A 24,304-nucleotide genomic window follows, 5' to 3' on the forward strand; every position below is an offset into this window, starting at 1 on the left:
TTAGATACTTGAAAGGTACAATAGACTTCGGAATTTACTACAAGAAATGTGGAGATTTCTTGTTGAAAGCCTATATTAATATAGATTGGCCCAAAAGTGTTGATAATCGGAAGAGTACTATCGTTGGTGCATTCTTTTTAGTAGACATATTAGTTTCCTGGTTTAGTAATCTTGAAACAAGATTCAGTTTCTCTATCTACTACCGGAGTGGAATATATTGCAGCAACATCTTGTTGTAATCAGGTTATGTGGATGAGATAAACTCTTAAGGACATCAAGGAAACATATGCTGAAACAATTATTTTGTGTGACAATACAAGGGAAATAAACATTCTAAAGAATCTTGTTATGTATTTAAGAACAAAGCATATTGCAATCAGATATCACTATTTAAAGGAGAAAGTTGCTGAGAAGGAAGTTTGATTGGAATACATTTCTACAAAGGATTAGGTTGTAGATATTTTCACTAAGGCATTGGCAAAGGATACATTTGAGTTTCTTTAGGGAAGTTTGAGGTCATTTCCCCTCCTTCTTATAGCTAGGTGCATTTTGGGGATGCATCTTTGTAGGGATATTTTTCATGCCTATTCTTTTTCCTCAATTGATGTTGTGGCTGCTCTCAGGGGACCAGTAGTGCATAGTGGTGTATGCAGTGTTACTGTGACCTTTTTCCTTGATGGCGAAGGGGAAAAGATTGAGATATTAGTTATGAGATTGGGTCATTAGTTAAAGAAGAGATTGAGTTAGAGAACGAGCTATTAATTTTGACAGAGATTTTAAGATTTTGAGAGATATTAAGTAATATTCTTTTTCTTTGAGTTTTGGTTGAGGTGCAGGTATTATCAGGTGTTGCCATCAATGACAAAGGGGGTGATTGTTGGAAGTTTGTGTTGATGTGTCATTGTGGTTATTGAAGTTTCAATTTGGTCCAGAATGTCCATGGTATAGAGTTCTCTTGTTGTGTAGTTGGTGTAGTTATTGTGTTGGTTGTTTTGGAAGTGCTTGGGTAGAAAATCTGTTGCTCATGTTAATAGTTATTGATATCTTCAATGGATACAATTTTTGTATCTTGGATATGATAGTTCTGAGGTCTGGAAACATCTTGGTATTCTCTGGGTCTTGTGGAATTGTTCGTTGCTAGCTGTGAGATTCTATGTTTGACCTATCCTTAGGTTTGGATATGATTTGTGGATGCATGGTTGTTATGTTATGGGTCTCACCATAGCGTGTGGAGATTTGAATTTGAGTTGTTTGCATTGGAGAATATGTTTTGATTAGTAATTTCTTATATGGTTGCATAGTGTGTGGATATGATGTTGGTTAGGATTTGGTGATTGCAAATCGATGAATTGATCTTTGGAAGATGTGTTTTGGTCCTCTCTTTCTCCTAGAGTGGATCAACGTGTGTGTTTTTTTATTTAGAAAGTGTATCTTAATTTAGCCAACTTGGTTTAAGCTTTGATGATCTATCTTGTATATAAGGATGAGTGTGATTGAGTTAAGAGTGTGTGAGGTGAGCAATGTAGATCTATGATGGAAAGATAATTTGTAAGGTTTGGTAAAGAGCAAAAGAAGAGTTGTGTTTGAATGATATGCAAGCTATGCTAAGAGTATGACAAAGATTTGAGACAAAGTGTTGGTAGTTGAGATTAGAGTTATGTGTGTTTATTTTGGTTGCTTGATGCATAGTTTAAGGACAAGTTCATGATCAAGAGATCCTTCTTTTCATATCATTTTCAGTATCTTTCCCTGAGTGTAGTTAGCTTTACGTTTTTCAAGTCTCCTTTACATCTTGCCCCATGAGTAGTTAGCCTTGGTGTGCAAATCCAAAACAATTAGCTCTATCTTTCTAATCATTTCTATTCATAGTGAATATATTCTTGTGGGTAGGTTCTCACCATGGGTTTTCCTTGTTTGTGTTTTTCACATATAAATCTCAGTGTTTTATTATGGGATATGTATTATTGTGTAATTGTTTATGTGCTACATTTAATTTTTGTTTTGGACTAATTCAACCCCCCTCTTAGTCCCGCCTTGAGTGCAAAAATATTTGATTACTTGTGTGTTGGAATAGATCCATTCAATTTGAGAATGATGAAAAGAGGCATTCATAAAGTTGATGAAGGTAGGAGGCCTCACAATTCAGGCATCTCTATCACTAGGATGGTGTCTAATTACTCTCTATCAGGACAAGAAAGTCTTCTATGCATAGTAAATGGGCATGTGCAACCTTGAGAAGAATCTATAGATCTTAGATGAAGTAATTAAAGCTAACTTGTATTAGCTAGAAGTAGTTGGAATAGGATCAAATTGGATTCAAGCCACCGACGAGGTCAAAAACAAATGTCAACCTACTAGTCGGCAACTACCCCTAGTCAACTATTTGAATTCAAATGTCCATCTCAGGTTTGAATATAGTTTGTTATATCTGGCCCTCACATGAAAATGAATGACTGAGATCGGGTGAGGAATTCACTATAATAGGCGATTAAAACACCACCATCAATCTACATTTGCTTTACAAAATGAACGACTGGGATTGAGAGAGGGGCCCACCATTTATCTTATGCACTTCTCTGCAGCTCTTCAGGTAAAGTTTTCTTTGTTTTCTACCACCTATAGACCTGCGAAGTAATACATGCTTCATATTTTATCACTCGGTAGCTTCGCAAGTGGTATTTCCTCATTTGACCATCTCACATGTATTCCTTGTCAGCATTTGAAAGTTACTAGGTTAATGAAATAGCCCCACATTGGTTTCTTGTTAGCTTCGACAACCATTAGCCCCACATCATTGTTTTATGCCACCTCTATAGCTTCGCAAGTAACATTTTCCTTCATTTGTTTCTATCCATGGACCTATGGAGTACATACCACTTCATGTGCTTCATGTTTATCATCACCTCATAGCTCTGCAAGTCATTTAATGAACTATAATTGCTACTTGTGAAGTTGTGGAATACATTAAATCTTTACACACTACTTCCTCTGTAGCTACCACTTGCAGAGTTGCAGAATACACCATTGCATGCTTATATTCATAACTCCACAACTCTACAGGTTTATTTTTTAACCTTATTTTCTACTTGTAGATCTTTGAAGTAGCATTTGCACTAAGACAAGACAATCGGTAGTGGGTAGCTTGGGGTTGTTAAAGGATTTCTTTTGGGAACCTCTAGCCAATGACACTTTAGTGATCTAACTGGTTAAGAAAGTCAATGTGAAAATAGAACAAGGTCAAAAGCTAAGGCGCGAAGGCTTAAGGTTTAGGGTTCTAGGACTTAGGTCAAATGTGGAAGTGTTTAAGATATTTTTGGCATCATAGATTTGTTATGGATGATGGCTTAAGGGTGACATAAAATGTGAAAAATTCTATTTTTCAAACTCCATGTTAGTTATATTTTATTATATATTCAATATAAAATAAGAAAAAAACATAAGCAATCTTCATTATTCCTTCAAAGAGAAAGTATGAAAACAATTTTAATAAATTTTAGAATGGGGGAGTTGAAAGTCTCCATAACCAAGGGCCTATCAAGGATTATGTTTTTGTGCACCACTTTGCTTCTATTAAAGATCTCATATTAAGCCTACAACAGAAAGGGGTCATAAATTTATATGATTATTTACTATGATTTTCTATGAAAAACTTAAGACATGTAGAACTAAGCATGTGCAAGCCATATATGTTGATTTTACTATAGAAGTGTGAATATGTTTTGAGTTTGGTGTAGTCTTTCTCAAATAATGACTACCAAATTATTATTTACAAATGAGGGCATATCTACTAGGGTATCTCTACTTTTGATGATCTCACTTATTGCATCATCAACATTATCAATGATACATGGTAAATGAAGACATGGAAAAAATTAGGGAGACACTCTTTCACTAGTAAACCAATGACTTCATCACAAAGAAGAGAATTTTTGGACCATCCATCTTATCTTGGAGATGGCTTCCCTATCTCTAGTGTAGAAAGAGAATCTAGAATTGAAGGTATGAATCTATACATTTAATTTCATATGGAAGTATGCATAGCAAATTTTTGAAAAATGATATGTACACATTGTGTGGAATATGAAAAGCCTAGGGTGTCCATGTGGATAATTTTGTTGGAAGTGGAGGGATACATGTCAACTATGAAGAGAATATCTATATTGGAAGTAAAGATGGTGAAGCCCTCACAAAATTTATAGAGTTTGGTAAAAAGATAGATATTTTTGAATCAAATCAAATAATATATACTAGCTAAGTTATAGAATCAAATTAAAGATGTTATTTTATTTCATTTTCACTTAAATCATCAAAAGATTTTGATCTTTTTAATATGCCAACATTATATATTTACTACAAAATGATAAGATTTTAGGTTTCAATAATCATTAAAAATTTGATGACAATATCTATTTGACGATAATATTTTTAATCTCCAGCATCAACATATGTTTTTCATATAGTGCCCTTCACTAAGAGAACACTTATTAGGGTAATTAAATTACTTAATTATTAGAATGTTAATATTTATTTTATTAAATGCCTATTCATGGGGTTTCTAGGGTTAAATTGATCCACAACACACATGATGATACCTGTTGGGTTCCTCATGATCCAAAGTGGTTTAAAGTAAACTTTGATTGGAACTCTCAATGAAATCCTGGTAAATCTAAATCTAGATTGCATTATCACAAATCACAATGGGAACAATCTAACCTTGACAAGAAGAACACTTATAGTTGGAACTAAATATAAAACTTAAATCTCAAGTGTTTATCCTTGAACTCCGAATTCGTAAAGGGTTAAACATAGAGAAACTTCACATGAAAGGTGACTCTTTGAACACCATCAATTAAATCCATAATATATCAACCTTTAACTGGAGACTAAATAAGCTACTTGAAGAAGTGGGGACTCAACTATTCCATTTCAAATATTACAAGCTATCACATGTTTATTGAAAGGTCAACAAAGTGGTTGATCACATGGTATATTGGCTATCAATTCAATGAATTATGAGATCTTTATGAACCTATTAGATAATTTGAGCAATGATTCCATGACACATGAACTAGTGATCTCATAACACTTGACAACTATAATGAAATAGTACTCGACATTACAAAATTTATGTGAAAATATGGCTTGATATGCTTGAATTAACCATGTAAGGCAATATAATAATGGTGATCTACTTTATTTGTGTCACAAACTCTAAATCTTCCAACATGTAAGATAAATAGTCTAATGGTGGAAAAATGGTGAATGATAGATCAAGAAGGAAACTGCCCTTTCCCTCAAAGAGAGATGAGACTTTCTCTATTGATTACCCTTCAAACACTTTTCACCATGTTACATTAGGAAGAGGAAAGAAAAATTCACTAAATTTAATCTCTCCACATGAAGATGGTGGATTGAATTCTGAATGAATTGGGAATGTTAAGTTGATCCCCTCTTCCTTGTTGGAAATTGAAAGGAATTGATTGAATTATGTAGTACAAAAGTGACAAAGAATTGATTATAACTTGAGATTGGAATATGGGATGAAGTCGTGCACCTGGATTTGGTAGTAATATGTCAAGACGAATTAGCCCTGCGAATTTGAGAAAAAATTGCATGGACTCTGGCGGGAATGTACATGATCCTTCGAAAAATCCGTGAATTTTTGCCTCTGCAAATGAAGCTTGAATCCAAAAGTACAACTGCACACCTGCAACGTACAACTACACATAGAAAAGAGAGGAAAATGGGTTGGGATTGGGGGTTTGCCTTTAGGTCAAACCCCAATTTTGGAATCAACCAAGTAATGAAAGAAAGTACTTGCAAGTAGATGTAAATGAAAGACTGAATTGTAAATCACCTCAAGGGAGGTTGTGATAACAATGTTGATAGAAGTGCTTGTGTGGAATTGAATGTTAAAATCAATTCCCTCTTCAATGGTTGAATCTTTGACTTGAATGCAACACCTAGTCTTAAAGGGAGACTTGAGAATGCTCAATGCTGGAAAAGAATGCTTGAATGCTTGAATGCTCTTGAATGCTTGATCACTTATGCAACTTGACACACTCCAACCTTATCCAACTTCAAATTATTGAACTTATCAAACTTATGCAAATGAGAGGATGAATTCCCCTTAAATACATGTTAGTGGATTTGATTTTCATCACGAGCTGACATCAGAGGAGCTTCCCGCCTGATGCACAACCAACAATGCAACCCTAGGAAGGGTCCTGCCCCAAAATAGGGTAGGGAAAGGGGTGCCACACCCTTGTCTAAGGGGGGACAGTGGTGCCATGCCCCTTTCCTACCCCTTTCTCCAGGGTAGAGTGCAGACGAGGTGATGCAGAGGCCAAGGAAGAAGCTATTTCTGCAAGCTAAGCAATATCAGGTCTTCGATCAGGCTAGAGGATTCAAACTTGCATGCGTGAGGACCCTAATGCAGTCGAAAATTTCTAGGGTCACAATTTTATGACACTACAAATAGAAATGGATGTTGTCATCTGTCTTTCTTTTAAGCATAGAAAAATGGGTTAAGAGGTGCCATTAGAGAAGCTAGGTTAAAATATATATTGAAAGTGTGTGTTGTGATAGCCCTATTTAATATTGAGATGATTTTGGGTGAGTTGTATTTGAATACCACTCATCATTATAATGTAAACATAGATATAGTGTCAATGTTCTTGACAAATTTGTCAAAGTGTAGCGTGGAGAAGAAAATGGTAAAGGGTGTGATGCAAAATATGCTGTGATCCAAATTTATTCGAGGCATGAAGAAATTCCTAGATTTGACAATCCCTAATATTGTCCTTGATAAAAAGCATGTCCCATGTTCCTAGTTGATCCATACATGTAATGGGACTTAGTTAACCATTATTGTCCAATCCTCAGGTGTAAAATATGCTCCCTAGAAGGCAAGTGCAAAATGGGGAATGGGATTTCTAATGACCACCACATGTAGATGGTGAGGATGTTGCTAGTTGAGATTTTTCTTGGGATACCAACTTAGAGAAAGAGGTTTCAATGTATGATAAAAAGTAATGGTGTGAATGTGGCCAATAAACCTTTTTTGTATGTAATAAGGAAACAAATTAGCACCATAGAATTTTCAGTAAATGTTGTATTTTCAAAATTTACGAATATATCTATAGCCCATTTTCACATAGGGCATTTTGATTAGAATTGTATAGTTTTGGCAATTTTGATAATAGGCATTTTGACTAGAATTATATAATTTTGCTCCTAGGGCTAAAAGGATGATTGACAATCAATAGAGATAATTCTAACATCATCCCATGATGTAAGGAAAATATTTAAACTTTTAAAATGATAATATGTAATTTGGGATGGTCTCTTAAAAACATTATTTATTGATAAAAAAATATTTGTTCTATTGAATTTATTTTCAATATTTAGAGTGACACTATTAATAATTTATTGGTCCCAATGGAAATATCTTTGATATTATTAGATATATGATGGTTATTTCCTAGAACATTCAATTATGACTAAATATTAGAAAGTTCCTTGGTGAATATTGAATAAAATTATAATGATCCTTGTGAAAGCCAAATAATGTTTGCTAATGAATATACATTTTTGTCAATAAATTAATAGTTTCTTTGAGTCTTTTTTTTTTCTAATTTATTTAGGGTAAATAAATGTAATTAATAAAGATAATGAAATCACCCTAGACAAACCTGGGTTGGATAAAAAATATTGCACAAACATGCTTTTTTTAATCTAAAAACATGCCAATCAGATAAGACCTCCTGTAGACACCTAAAATTAACATTTGATTAATTTAAGCCTATCAACATAATTAATTAGCTTAATTGTGTTATCCTTATTCCTCTCAGAATCAATTAAAATCTAATTAATTAATCCTGTCACTATAGTCCAATAATTAATTTATCAAATAAATTAATTTCTCCTATTCTTCTAAAGTCCTCTCAATAATTATTTCCTCTAAAACCCACTCAGTTAATTAATTCTAATTAATTAACCTAGTCATGTGATTCCTACAAATCACTTTTCCTAATCCCACTCAACCTAATTAATCCTCCTTGAATCTCTCATAATCATGATAATCATTATTCTCCAATTTTTAATTCCCACTCATGTCACATCAAACTTTGAATCTCTCAAAGAAATTCAATTTTTTTTGAATCCCTCAATGCATCCTTATTTTGGAATTTTTAATTCCTCAAGTTTGAAATTCAAATTTCTCCCCCCTTTTTCCAAAGGAATTTTATATTCCTATTTATTTTCCCAAGGCACCCTTGATCCATGCCTTCTATCCAAAATCAATCTCAACCCTTCATAATCAAATCAATCTTGGCCCTCCATTGGCCTTCTCCAATCTATAAATTGGAGCCAATTATCCTCACAAAAGAATCCACTTCTCATGCATCCTCATGCTGCTCTATTCTCCTCTCATCCTCTTCTAATCCTTACTAAAATCCAATAATCCAATAATCCATCAATCCACTTACCTTATTGAGCACAAGGAGAGCAATCCACATTCACTCATCTCCGTCCAACTCTCCATTTGTCAAACTTTGGAGCTAGCAAAGTTCATGGAGGCAAGGAGGACAAGGAAGTTGTGATGGGAGCTTCATGAGTATACTTATGTTTTATTTTGTTTTCATGATGTTCTTGTTCAAATATTTCTTGATATCTCATTTAAATGGTTTTTGTGTTTATTGAATACTAATCAGGCCCGAACCTTCTTTTTGTGAGACACCTCCATCAAAGTGACTAGGAATTTAAGACAACCAAATTTAGTCTAACTATCAGGTTCTAATCTATAAATAGTTAGAGAATCCAAGTAGAGTAGGGGTGGGTGAGCATTTGTATGCACTCCATACATGGGTGGATATCATAGAAACATTTTTTAGAATAGTCTAAATAAAAAAAATTCTTAAAAAAATGTATACTTAATAAGTTCTATTGATTTAGACACAAAATTGGAATAAAATTTGATTATTTCTCTTTATAATTTAATCTAATAAATTTTTTTAAATTAAATATATAATTAAATAACATGTTATAATGAATTTAAACACAAAAAGTTTGTTATAATCTAATTATAGTTCAAATACGTCTCAAGTTTTTTCTTTAAGGTTGCTTAATGCTGCATTAGGAAAAATTCCAAGTGTCAATAAATTTGTTAAGGAAATGCCACGTAAACCATGTACATAATACCAATATTAAAAAAATTCTATAGTCGCATGATAAAATATTAAAATATATTGTTAAAGAATTCCATTAAATAATATAGGGATATAATGTCTCTTATAAATGAAAACATGAGCTTCATAAAACCATCGAGGATTTTATTTTCCCATGAAGATCCTATTGCAATCACATTGCTTATGTAATTGCACCAAATATTAGAAGAAAATATAGAGGCACATTTGATGTGTCAAAAAAGAGGCATTAAAGATGAATATTAGCCACATGGCTAATATGCAAGGACTAAAAGGATTGGTATGCAAAAATATACAATAAAATTTACTTAATTTGTCCATACAATTCTTATATCCCCTTTTCATTTCCATTATAGTAATGGATGGAAGTGATAAGAATTAATTTTTTAAATACTATAGATAACAATTCAATAGTTTTTTTTCTAAACAGTGTTAAAAATGAATGCAAATTATATTAATGACCTTTATAAAATTATCATCTCGTACCTAAATTTTCCCATTTTTCACTCAAGAGATACATATTAAACATATATTTAAAAAAAAATTATAGATCATTCAATATTTAACCATTAAAATAATTAAATGTTTCTTGAACATACTAATAGCTGGTATGCAACTTTTCCCCAGATGGTGTAGCGAGTGGTCCGGATTCCTTGAGGTGATTTCGGTGGATGTTGATGAGTTTGAGGTGATTGGGCTGACTTATGGGAAGCTTGTGATCGTATCTTTTAGGTCTAGAATAAGGATTTGTAGAAGGATTGAGCCAGCATGAGCCTACACATTTCTCATTTTGCTATTTTGTGAAGCCAACTAGTTGGAGATCTATTTTGTTGGTGTGGATATATAAGATCGACTTGGATGATATTTTTGGGGGATGGTATGTGTACAAGATTTTGTTGGAAGTGATTGAGTGTAGTTTTACGTGCACATCTTGAGTGTTGATGATCTAGTTTTTGGTAGCAGAGTAGAACATAGCAGTTTTCCAAAACAGTGAAAACGGATCATTCTTGAGCCTAGCTGGAACTGATTTTTGGCATTTGTAGATGCTATACTCTAGTCCAGATATTGTATTTTCTTCTATATCTCATTTGTAGGATAGTGATTCCTCCGAGGTTGTAACCATGTATTGTAATTGAGCAGTGAGCTCTAGGCAGTGTGCCTAAATGCAAGTGCATTCCACTCTTGTAATATTATTTTACCACTAGCCATAATATAATAATATCGTGGGTTCAAATCCCACCGTGGTTTTTCCTTTTTGGGCTTCCACATAAAAATCTTGGTGTTATGGTTGCATGTTTAATTGGTTTACTTTTATGCACTTTTCTTTTAGTTATTTGCATCCGGTGGTTAAAGAATCATCTTAATAAATTTGTGAATTATAAAACATTGAGTCACCCCCCCTCTCAATGTTCATTGATTTCAAAAATTGGTATCAGGGCCTCATTCCTTCGAAGAAGCCTAACAACTTGGGGAAGATCTAGAAGATTGAATGAATGGACTCTAGTTTGCAGAAACAACTTACTATGGTATTGGAAGATCTTGATGAAGCGATTAAGGAAAAGAGTAACCTGAAGAGAAATATGAATGCAATTGAAGAACTCATTCAGACATTGAAAGATCAATTGAACACTTCTAGAGAAAAGAGAAAGGAGCTGATGGATAAGATGAAGGAGAAAGAAGAACAAAGTATTGGGAATCAAATCCTACAAGATAAGACAAATGAATGTGAGAAGTTGGCCAGGGAGAATGCAGTTTTAAAGAATGAGATGCAAGCTATTGTAATGAAGTTCACAAAGGAGATTGAATACCGAAAGAAGAATGAAGAAAGTTTGACTCAATCACTGAAGAATAGATCTGATGAATGTTATAGATAGACATATGAGAATGATTAGTTGAAGCTTGAATTGGTGCAAAAAAAGAATGATGGACAAGAACTTGAAAGACAGATCATAATTCTGAGAGATGAGCTGACTACTGCAAATGAGTACAAGGAAAATTTCAAAGCTAGTTCAGCCCGGTTAGATGAGATGTTGGAAAGTTAAAGACATGGAAAAGACATGCGATGACTTGAATTTGATCAAGAAACCTTTGGTAAGAAAACCTAATGCCTATAAATTCAATGGTAAATGTTTTGTTTGTGGTAAATTTGGTCATATGGCAAGTCAATGCAGAAGTAGGATGAATAATGGGATGATGGATAATATGAACAATGGTCCTACCTTTACTGGTTAATGTTTCATATGCATGTTCAACTTTGGTCATAAATCAAACATGTGCATAACAGTGATAAACAACTTTGAGAAAAAGAGATGCCATGCCTGTGGGATGTTTGGACATATATCTAACCAATGCAGGATGAGACCAAATCAAATGAACTTAAAGCCTATGCAAAGGAATGTTGTTTGTCATGCATGCAACAAAGTAGATCATATTTCAAGATATTGCATAACCAAGAACGTACTAGTGAACAAGAATAAATCAGATAAAAAAGGAAAAGCTAAAGTGGAAGAGATAAGAGATCAACATAAGAAGATGTGGGTGAAAAAGGAAGATTCAAATGTACAGAATGGATCCACACCTGAATTCGGTGATGGAACGTCATCCAGTAACTAGGGCATTTTTGCCTTAGGGGGCAGATTATCATGTAGATTTTAGAACCCCCTTGCAAAGATCTGTAACCAGTCAAGGATGGTTGCAAATGATGGAGATCAGTTATGCAATTGATAATCTGAAGATTTATGGTGGTCTGATAATCTAGTGAATGAAATGAATGAAAAGAAATGTATCTGGAAGACCTTAAGGTTGTGCATTTATTACAACTTGAAATTAGGTTAAAAAGGGCATTTTAGTCACTCATTTTTCATATTGTGATCGAAGAGTAAGAACATAAGAGCAAGGTGAACCAGTTTGAGCTATGATAATTGAGCTAGAGGCGATCATTTAGAGATTTCTAACATCTAGTTGAGATCGAAAGAGGTATTTATCAAGTTGCGAGTAATATTTTCATACCCTAAATTCATCATGGCATCCGCATTTGGTGTTGTGACTCCTTTGGTGGTGGAAATTTTTGAGAGAGCAAGACCTGTATTCGAGGGGTATCTATTTAAATCCATTGAAGATGACCCAAAAGGTGTATTTTCTTTAGTCCCGTATGATGTGCTTCATAACAAGGATATTAGGGCTTATATTCACTGCAACATCAAAGAATTAGGTAATGCTGATATGCTATCACTTTACAACAAGCATCTGTCGGATAGTGTGGGAAATATGAAGCTTAAATTAAGGGTACTTCAAGATAAGGGTTTTGCACAATTTATTCATTTTCCGGTACTTGATGAAGCAGAGTGGGCCTGTTACATTCTAAGTAGAGTTCATGATGAATCCATGTGGCTAGATTGTCCTTATAAAGCAAGCCATTAAAGAAGTTACATATTTAAAGGCAACCAATGAAGTCCCTTGATTAAGGAAAATACAAAATACAACACTGACGAAGATTACTAGATCTCAGTTTGATAGTCGGTCGATGATTATCAATGATATTATTGAGCACGATGTTAGATTTGCCTTGATGGTGATTGGATACAAGGTATATCAATCGAGTAGGCTGAATTCTATATACGACACAGTCATATTTGCAGCCTATGAAATGATGAAGGAAGACAAAAGGTATGATCTTTGTACAATACTCCTTAATGAGTTAATGAGAAACTTGAAGAAGATAAAGAAAGATAAGAAACTTGTTTCCAAGTTTGGCTCCCTAATTGTCTGTTTAGCACTTTATTTCATGAATGAGATCCCCAAAATTGGAAAATTCCAATGGGCTTATGAAAAACCGGTGGCTATGAAATCAAGGAAGGATTGTTGGGTTTGGGTGACAATGTAATGCAAAAATCAGCTTTATGGGGCTATTTCAAAACTTTTCAAGCCAATATGAAAATCAGAGAGAGAATTTGTAAAGAGAGTGGAAAAATATGAAAAAACTATATGTTTCTTGGTTGACAAGGATTAGTGTCATATGGAGGCAATTGAGCCAAGAACTGTTTGGATCATGCCCATGGAGTATGAGGTGGATGCAGTCACACTTGATGCATATGATCAACACTTATTGAGTCAACTAATGGACAACAAAGAGGAGAGGTTTGGCACTTTCAATGAGAAGGATCTAGACATGCACAAGAAATTCATTGGGCCCAGAAGAAAAATAAAAGTTAGAAAGGAAGTTGAAGAACTTGTTGAACAAATGGGCATAACCCAAGAAGTAGAGTGTAGAGAGCCAGAAAGAAAAATACACTAAAGAAGGAAGATATGGTGAAGCCGCAAGCTAAACCAGTTCCCACTCCTTCCAAGAAAGCTAAGGCCGAACAAAGTAAGTTTTCACCTACCTCCAGTGTGTAGAAGCCGGTTCCTCCACCTATGTCACAACCAACATCAACCGGTGGAGTAGAAAAGAGGAAGAAAGATAAATCTGCAAGGAAGTATGTAGCAACAAAGGAGGAAACTGAATCAGATGAAGAGGTCATAGAAGTGAAGGAAACTACTACATTTACTAGGGTAGTCAAAAAACTTGTATTCGGTGATGCTCCACCTTCCAAGAAGTCAAAAACACAAGGAGAACCATTCAAAAAAACAAGAGCAGGCAAGAAGAAATCTGAGATGGATGAATCTCTTAAGTCGGGTAAGATTGAAGGTTCCTTCACTATTGTATCTCTGTTATAGAAGTTTATTAGGATCAACCATCTATATAGATTGATCTGGTTGGACAAGAAATTAGAAACGATACCACTGATAATCAAGCAGTTGACAACTTCCGTGAAGCTATGTAGGATCTTCTAGAGATAGAGATCATTGCTGAGATGATAAGTGAGAAGATAGGTGAAGAAAGAAAGGGTGAAGGTGAAGGTGTGAAAGGAGAAGAGGATGTAAATACAAAAGAAGTTGTCAAGGAGTAAGGTGAAGAGTAGACTGATGAGGCTCCGATGACCATGACAAAAGCCACTGTTCCTGACAAAGGAAAGTATATTGCAGATGATGAGGATGATTTTTCTCATGGTCTGGTAGATTTGAGTACCCCGTCCCCTCTTCAAGCACTAAAGTTAGCCACCCTCACATAAATCAAGGCAAGTGAGGACTTACTTAAGTCCGCATCTGAAGAGAAAGAGGTTATATCTTTGGCAACTACAGTTTTGGAGAAAATTTTGCCTAACCTTAAGCAGGTTTCCAGTGACACACCCTCTGGTAAGCTTAAGGGTATGTTGAACAAAGTTGAATAAGATTTTGTATCATTAGAGAAAGCAGCGGATATAAATTTTTTGAGCAAGTTTAATGAAATGAGGCTCCAAACATTTTTGAAAACAATTGAGGCTAATAGTGAAGTTTTGAAATCTATGGTGAAAAGTGTTGAGGAAGCTTTGGATGAAGGTGGTACAATCTTTAAATCATGTCTCTTTTTGCCTAAATTTTCTACAGACACTAATAAGAAAATAAGAGATCTTGAAGGGCCACTAGCTGGTATAACACAATCATTTGTCCCACATTTAGTCTTTCTGAGTACCCTTGAATCCCAATTAATGGACCTCACTGATAAAATAAAGGGCTTGAATAAGGAAAAGCAACAAATGATAAGCAGAGTGGGAGAATTGAGAAGTTTAATCACTCCCCAGATGGATACTTTACTTGGTGCTCAACTGGATGCAGTGACTTCTCTAGGAAAAGATGTCTCGACAAATCTAAAGGGTGTAGAAGTTCATGCATACATGTTTAGCGCCCTCATTAATGTTTTGGATTGTTTCCCAAGAGGATGGAGTGAGTATTTGAAATCCTTGAAGGAAACTTATGTAGATATTTTCAAGTTTCTGTAGATCATTGTACACATTATTTTGTATATAATTTTTGGCACTTTCCTACCTTTGCCATTGATGTCAAAGGGGGAGAGAGAGCAGTGAAAAATGGTTCATATTCTTAGAGGGAGATAGTTGAGTGTATAGACTTTCAAATTTTTAGATTTATTGCAGTTTTTGGACTCTTGGAACACTTGTCATTTTTCACAGTGTTGCCATCAATGCCAAAGGGGGAGATTGTTGGCAAAAGACACTAGTTTGGTAAAGATTGATGTTGTTAGATGCATGAAGATTACTTAGGGGTTGTCATTGATTCCAACTCAACCTAGTAATCCTATATGGTATACAGAGATTGGGATTACCGGAAGTCTTGAGTAAGTTTGGTTATTCATGAGCATAAGTATGGCTTGTGGAACTCAATGTATAAATCTAGTGAGAATTATTCATTTTCGGTGATTCATTTTTGGTCGCGGTGATTGGAATAGTTGATTGGATGTTTGAGGTAGCTTATCAGGCAATTCCTGCCTCCAGTGTTGATTCTAGTGCAAGTCTCTTGGTCTGGTATCCGATATTGCAGGAACAACAAGGTTATTCTCTTGATTGATGGTGTAGCATGTGGTCCAGATTCCTTGAGGTGATTCCGATGGATGTTGATGAGTTCAAGGTGATTGGGCCAACTTATGGGAAGCTTGTGATCATATATATTAGGTCAGGAATAAGGATTTGTAGAAGGATTGAGCTGGCATGAGCCTACACATTTCACATTTTGTAGTTTTGTGAAGCCGACTAGTTGGAGATCTATTTTGGTGGTGTAGATATATAAGATCGACTTGGATGATCCTTTTGGGGGATGGTATGTGTACGAGATTGTGCTGGAAATGATTGAGCGCAGTTTCACGTGTGTATCTTGAGTGTTGATGATCCAGTATTTTATAGCAAAGCAAAATAGAGCAGTTTTCCAGAAGAGTGACAATAGATCATTCTTGAGCCTAACCTGAACTAATTTTTGGCATATGTAGATGCTATAATCTAGTTTAGACATTGTATTTTATTTTATATCTCATTTTTAGGACAGTGAGTCCTCTAGGGTTGCAAACTTGTATTTAATTGAGCAGTGAGCTCTAGGCAGTGTGCCTGAATGCAAGTGCATTCCACTCTTGTAATATTATTTTACTACTGGCCATAGCATAATAATATTGTGGGTTCACATCCAATCGTGGTTTTTCCCTTTTGGGTTCCCACGTAAAAATCTTGGTGTTATGGTTGCATGTTTAATTGGTTTACTTTTCTGCACTTTTCTTTAAGTTATTTGCTTCTGGTGGTTACAAAATCATCTTAATAAATTTGTGAATGACAGGGCACTGATTCATCCCCCCTCTCAGTGTTCATTGATTCCAACAGATATATCCTAATGTTGAGGTTTTTTCTTTAGGTATTATCTTTAAACTTTTTGTCTCCTTCATTGAATTTAGGCTATATCATTCTTTTCTCTTATTAATAGTTTATCACTCTTATATTATTTGATTATCCTTGTAGTTAAAGGTTTTTTTTTGGTATGTTATTATTAAAAAATGCATATGTCTTCTTCATCTCTTTTCTATAGTTAGTGCCATGATTCCCCACTTCATTGCAATAGTCATATGTGATATCTTCTCTTCTTATTTTATTTTGTCCTCTTCGTCTACTAAATCCTCTAGTAAAATAATTGTATCAACCTCTATTATCATAATAGTTTCTATAGCTAGTGAATGATTTTTCATTTTAGACTTTCAAGGTGTTGGTTGTATTTGATCTATTATACATAGATTATTCCTCCATCTTGGTTGTGTATCCATGTTCTACATATGATAGTTTTTTTAAAACTCCTATATATTTCTATCCCTTTATGGATGGTCCCATTCTCTTCAACCCTATGATTACACTCAGGTTCATGACCAGACTTATCCTTAATTAAAATAATAAGGAGGGACAATAATTAGTGTAAAGGTTATCATAATATTCACATATTCTACACAAGACACTCTTTAGACTTATCCTTAATTATAATAATAAGGAGGGACAATCATTAGTATAAAGGTTATCATAATATTCACATATTCTACACAAGACACTCTTTAACCTCCTTGCAGGTTCTACAAATTCTATTGTGATCACCAAAACTCTTTTATTCTCCCCTAGACCAATAGATATTTCATTAAGTAAATGTCCTCCAATTGAGAAATAGATGCACTAGAGTTTCTTTCTCTAGATAGGTGATACCTTGTTGTATTTTTCATCATTAGCTAAAATTTCTCATTTCATTATTGATTATTTCAACTTCAAGTTTAATATTTTTTATTTAGATGCTTTCTTCTCTTCAATTTTTTCCCTTTACACTTCAATCATACAAAATAACTCAGCTACATATTCATTTGTAATGAAAATTGTTCCATTGAATGATGCCCTAATTCCAAGTAGTAGTCTAGAGTCAAAACATTCCTTGCTATTTTTTGGTCTATGGCCCTTCTAGTTATCTAACAACTCCTTTGATCAAAATCTTTTATGGTTTCTCTTGTCTATCATATCATATCCCTAGTTTTACTAATAATTTCCTATGGAACTTTAGGGGACTAATAATTACTTAGGAATCAATCTTTTAATTCTATCCACTCTTTATTATGTCAAGGAATATTTTCATATCCACGTAAGTGGTTCACCTTTAAGTATTCCAAAATAGGTATATAATTTTATTTGATTATCTCTCACTCAATTTTACCAATCAATATTTGTGTAGATACCTTGATTAAATGATAGATTTTTAGTATAAATAGACAATTTTGAGTAATTATACACTAAAAAGGTTAAGAAATAAAAATATACATTTATTTTTAATACCTTAAAAACTATCACATAATTGAATGAAAGTGTAACTTAAACTCATTTATCTTGAATATTTTTAAACATAATGTACATTTTGTAATATTTACACATGCACTTATTAAAAATTACATTATTTGTTTCCAAATAATCTTAAAAATACACATTAAATGATATAATTATAAATATGCATAAATTAAAACTTTTAATTATATATATATATATATATATATATATATATATATATATATATAACAAGAAGACGTTACCTAATATGAAATGAACACCCTAACTTTGATCGTCAACGCAAGACAATCACGTTGATATGCACCATTCATCATGATTTTTTTTTTCACCATTTTCACATGTTATTTTCCATTGAACGATCACAATTTTTAGTGTCTTGACAACTACTTTCCACACACATTTTTTTGTCTGCTAACGATGTCATGGGAGGCGTCTATATGGCATTCCCTTCTTTCTCTATTGCTCTCTCCAAATTCATCAATCTAAAGCTTTCTTCTAGTCGAAGGTCACAATTTAAAACCCATCTAAGTGCAGTTTTTAAAACAATAAATCATTAATCAATATATTAGATCATATTAAAAGAGTAGAAGAGAATAGTATGTAACTTGGGGAGAGAATAAAAGTATTTGTAAATTTAATTATATAATAATTATTAATATTGAAATAGAAAACAAAAATTATATATATTAAAAAGATTTAACTTGAAATTTACTTTTTATCGAAGAATTTTAATGAATTTATAAATATTAATTAAAAATTATTAAAATTAGTTTAATTTATTAACTAGTTAATTTTTTTTAGGATTAAAATAGAAAACATAAATTTATTTGTATACTAATTTTAATATTAAATGAAAAAAATAATTTATATAAATTAAAAATTATGTTTGATTTTAAAAAATATATTTGTTCTTTTATGAAATTGAAAAATAATAATTTAAAGTTATTAGAATTAATTTAATTTATAATTATTTATCTCTCTCTATCTATATATTTTCTTCCTTAAGTTTGTAATGGGTACATTGAAGAGGCCTTAAAAGTGAATTATCATATACTCAATCAAATAACATACAACCTTGAGCTTGCTCGAGGACATGTTATTCTTAGATTGTTGGCACAAAATGACTTGTCAAAAGTCAATTTATCTCTCTCCTTTTCCCTTCCCTTTCTATATGTTTCTATCTTTCCCTCTCTCTACACTCTATCTCCACCTATTTCTCTCTTCCTCTCTCTATCTATCTATCCATCTCTTTCCCTCTCCTCCCGCATTCCCTCCTCCTAGACCTCTATTGCAAACAAACACGAGACTCTTGGTAATGAGCATCTTGATAGTGGATACATAGTTGATTTGAAGCTATCACTTCTCTATTGAGACTTTTGTTGCACAAACAACATCATTTTCTAAATAGCTTATTAATTGACCTCATGTATTGCACAAATGTAGATAAAAAATAGACCAATTTTTTTCTTCATTGACAATCCACACCTTTTCGACATACCCATTGCACACTAAGATGCAATTGCTGGTTATTTTTTATTGAAAAAAGATATTACAAAAATAATAACTGCCGTAAAGAGAACCTTAAACAAGGAGACCCTACCAAGTGGGATTATTCTTTATTCTGAGAAATCACAATCAAACCATAATCCACGATCATGCAGAAGTCTAAAGATATGTTCAGCCAAGGTTGAGGACATAAGATACAAAGCCTTCTATACCGCTTAAATTGCAGGACGATTCATTAATGAGTTCCTTGATTCCCAGGGCCCGTAGACGCATATTTTCCCCAATTTCCGTTGCCATGGCTGCCTTCAATGTATTTTCCACAATTTCACTACTGGGAATCGCATCGAATCCCTCACAGATCTGCACTCCAAGACCCAACCGCTCAGTTACCAATTTGGCGTTTATAAATTGATCGAATACCATGGGCCAGACCACCATTGGAATTCCATTGCTTATACTCTCTAATATAGAATTCCAACCACAGTGTGTCATGAAAAACGCAGTCGCAGGATGTGACAGAATGAGCAGCTGAGGCACCCACCCATGGATTAGAACTCCTCTGTCTTTCGTTTCTTCAATGAAATCCTTGGAAAGAAAATCACAGGAATTAACGTGGCTTCCAATTGGGTCTTTGATTGTCCAAATGAAACGCTGCTTACTGGCTGCTATGCCCCTGGCGAGGGCTTTTGTTTGTTCTGCCGAAAGAAATGCCTGAGATCCAAACGAAACGTAAAGGACGGAGTTTTGCTTTTGGGTGTCCAGCCAGCGGATGCACGCTGACTCATTTTCGACCCCATGTTCAGATCTGTGTAGAGTATGGGCTACGCTCCAAACGGGTTTACCCGTGGATTGCTCTAAATACCGAACATACTCTGGTTCGAGCCCGTCAAAAGTATTGACAAGCGTTGCGGCGCAGCTTTCTTTGGCCGAGCCATAGGCCTGCCGAATCGAGACATCCCCAGGGTTAACAGAAATTAACAACACGCTTGATTCGCTTCTCAACATTGGAGGCACCTGCGAACGCCTCAGATTCACATTGATACAGTGATCGCGAATCTCTATGATTTGGCCGTCGCTTATTATATCCGAGATCGGATTGGTGAAGAGATATTGCAGAAGAGAAGCCCCCATTTCTCCTGTGGTGTGGAAGACAACACGCGGAATTCCAAATTTGGAAGCCGATTGTGCTGTCCAGGGTAAGAAAAGGTCGCTTATGATGCAGGCGGGCTTCCGTGAGGGCTCTGCCATGATCTGCTCCAGCCATTCTTCAAACGGCTGGGAAAGCTTGTGCGAAGAGATAAAGAGCAACTGGCCGTCAATGAAGGAAAGAGCGTCACTGCTTTCGCAGGCGGGGGGGAGGTCATGGATGGGCGGGAGAGAAAGAGGAACAAAATGAATAGAGGATCCGACCGCCTGGGATTGCAATTTGGAGACATTGGCTCTGGTGGTGAGGAAGCTGACGGTGAGGCCTCGGGAAATAAGAGCGTTAGCCAAGCTGAGGAATGGAATGAAATGGCCTTGCGCCATGAAAGGAAACATCACTACGTGTTTACTTTCTGCCATTGGAATGTGTTCTGCCTCCGCGAAAGCTGTTTTCCCACAAGCCGTCGGCCAGCCTTGCTTAAGGATGGATCCTGCAGACTCGTGTAACATGTGGTGTACACCAACCAAATAATTTTATGATGATGGTTCATATTTTATGAGTAATAGGTAGATTATAGATTTTCTTTTTTCATTTGTATAATTGATCTATCTGCTCAATTTTTTTTTTTATTAATATAAATGTATGAAAGGTTCATTTAATTATAATTTTATCTATTAAATTAATTATTTATAACTATAAAAAATAGATAATTTATTTAAATATTTTTTGTTGTTGAATCAATATATAAAATAAGATTATAATAGAAAGTAGTCAATGGTTTATTCAATATTGATTCTATCCACCAAATTTATTTATTATGAGTCTGAATGGTCCACTTAATAGTTATTGCATTTATGGGATGCTTACAATGATTCATTTAGCACTTATTGCATTTAGGTGATGCTTACATATCTTTTATTAAATATGGATCAATGAATTTGATTCAAAAGCTACAAAGTTGCATCTTGATTAAAAAAACATAATTTGACACAATGTAAAAATATCTCCCACTTATCATAAATGAACTAAAAGGGTTTTATAATGAATGATTCATAAGGTGTTATATGTAACTAAAGGCTTTGCAAAAGAGGATAGAAAGTTAAGTGGCCTTGAGGTTAGGATAAATTATATATATAATGAAATAACTTGCATAAAAGAAGAATATAATGAGATATGTTGCAAATACTTAATATGTATGAAAATAACTCACTTTAAATGAGAAAACCTTCAAAATTCTCCAATAAGAACACAATTTATCATTAAATATTAATTAACTAAACACTACATATGTACATACTTATACTAGAATTTAATAACACAATTCATCATAGGATGTTAATTAACTAAACAATTAATTCCGCGGTTTTGAAATGAGAGAGGGAGGCGGGTGAGGTGGAGAAGGGTTTCAAGAGGGAGCGGTATAGCAGAGGGAAATTCTCTAGCAGAGGGAGATTCAGAGAGGGATTCAATGGACGATAGAGATAATACAGTTTGGGGACCTCTTATTTGTAATGGGTTCATTTATTTGCTTCATGCTGGCGTTTCTAGAGCAGTTGCGACATGGCTACCCTTGTGCAACTTGGGGTGGCTGATGAATGTGGCATCACTCTATTAAGAGGAAAGCTAATGTTTCGCTTGGTGACAAATTTTCTGATGATGGCTTTAACGGCTAATCTAGGCTCATTTGTTGCCTCATCGGAGGCCTCTTTTAGTGTCTTCTTCTCTCACATCGAGGTTCGACGTACACTACTTTCCGAGCTGGAGCTTAGTGCTTGCAAAGTGTGTTCATTTCCTAGTTTTGGATGTGTTTTTGCTCCGGTCTGGTTCTATTTTAGATCCTTGTTAGTTTTGGGGGGTGCGGACTATTTTTCTCCCCTCCCTTATTCTTACTCCCATGTTTCTTTATGGGGGTACAACATGCACTTTGTTCAATCTTGTAGTTGGGTTGGAGATGTAGCTGGAGCTATTTTGGGGATTTTCTCTTACTACGACTCTAGTGTGTTTGGAGTGTTGTGTTATGATCATTGTGGGCCTCCTTTTGGGTGTTGGGGTTTATGGTGATGATTGCGGGGCTATTTGGTGGTGCAAGTTCCTGTCGCATTACTCGTGGTGGTGGGTAGGGTTTTCGGGGGCTCTGCTTACTGTGTTTTGCTCTTGTTCTATTCATTTATTTTTGGGTAATGTCGCCATTGAATTCTATTCGAGACTCTCCTTTGCCCAGGTTTCTGCTCTTTCCTCTAAGCCTTTAGGTTTTAGATAAAGGTGGTTTCTTCTCCTCTTTGTTCATTTTCTTTTATGTCTTGTCTATTTTTGACCTCTCGTATTCTCTCTTTGTTGATCAAGTCCTATGTAGGGGTCTCTGTGGCCGTTTCTATATTTTGATGTTGGTGGTGTTCAAGCGGGTTTGGTTCTTTTCTTATATATCTAGGTGTTGGACTTATTGGTTGTTAACTTCTTATCTAGAGTTCATTCAAGGAAGATCTGGTGGTGATTCCTACCGATCTCTCACTAGTTTCTTAGTCTACTAATGGTGGTACTCCTAAAGTGGTTTCATCTTCATCTTCTTTTGGGTCTATGTGATTGGAAGATAGTTCTAGTTGGACAATTTCATAGAAGGAAAAATGATGCAAAAATGATGTAAAAATGCATAAGTTAGTTTCTAATGTTGCTCAACCTTGTTCTGGTCATATTGTTGTTCAATTTAGGTTGTTTAGTGTTAAAGTTCTCAAGTTTGTTTCAATTCCATTTCAGTCCTTTCTTAGGTTCCCTTTGGACTAGCTCTGTTTTTCTGTCTTCAAAACAATTTTTTGTTTGTTGATTGTTCTGGTTTCTATCTTTGTTCAATCCATGGTGTTTTGAGGGCTTTTTCTCCAAGCCTATTTTTTCATGGGTTTTGACTAAGATTTGTAATAAGTTGGGGCCCTTCCCCACTTGATCTAATAAAAAACCATACTTATATTAGGATACCACCTAGACTAAATTACTAATAGAAGATAATATTAATGATCATATAATTTAATTAAGAATTATGCTAGTCGCAAGTTGGTTATTAATATTCTTGTACACACTATAAGATTAAGGGCATAGTATCATAATTAAGAATATTTAGTTGCAGTATTGAGATGAGATGAAACAAGAATCCATATAAATAACTACTTACAAAACATAGATCAACAAATTTGATTGAAAAAATATACAATTAAATTTTAATAAAAATATAATAATATATTTATTTTGTATTTTTTTAAATATCAAATAAAAACATAATATAAATCAATTAATTCATACACAATCATTTTACATTTCCATAGCGATACTTTTAAATATGTGAAATAAAACCATCTTTTTTTATTAAATATGTTATTTTCCACTCAACTTTTATACTCAACAAATATCCAAATCATTTCTTAATCATAAAGGAAAGTACATGGAACCTTTCAAGCAATACATAAAAAAATAAAATTCTATTAAAAAAAATAGAAAGTAAATATGGATGGTGTATACGTATAGATTAATGGAAGTGAGGTTTCCGTAATTTTGTTGGGTTACTGTAGCATTCAAGGGGTTTTCTAATGTTATTGATATATCAAGTTTTGTAATTATAACTCTAATTTCTATAGATAAGTTATATAACAAGGGACACATGATGTCGTGTTCTTTTCGATGGTTAGTTTTGGTGGAGTGAAGAAGTTCAGGTAAGATGGTTATAGAAAATCTTGCAAAGGCAT

General features: G+C 34.2%; 1 protein-coding gene across 1 annotated transcript; it reads right to left on the reverse strand.

Annotated features, from left to right (window-relative positions):
* Window positions 1-19,603: 19,603 nt before the first annotated feature.
* Window positions 19,604-21,085, reverse strand: LOC131074865 (scopoletin glucosyltransferase-like). The gene has a single exon (XM_059211012.1). The coding sequence runs from the start codon at window positions 21,083-21,085 to the stop codon at window positions 19,604-19,606; it is 1,482 nt and encodes a 493-aa protein (XP_059066995.1).
* Between the last annotated feature and the right edge of the window lie 3,219 nt (window positions 21,086-24,304).

The sequence above is a fragment of the Cryptomeria japonica genome, chromosome 1 (assembly GCF_030272615.1).
Source record: "Cryptomeria japonica chromosome 1, Sugi_1.0, whole genome shotgun sequence".
NCBI lineage: Eukaryota > Viridiplantae > Streptophyta > Pinopsida > Cupressales > Cupressaceae > Cryptomeria > Cryptomeria japonica.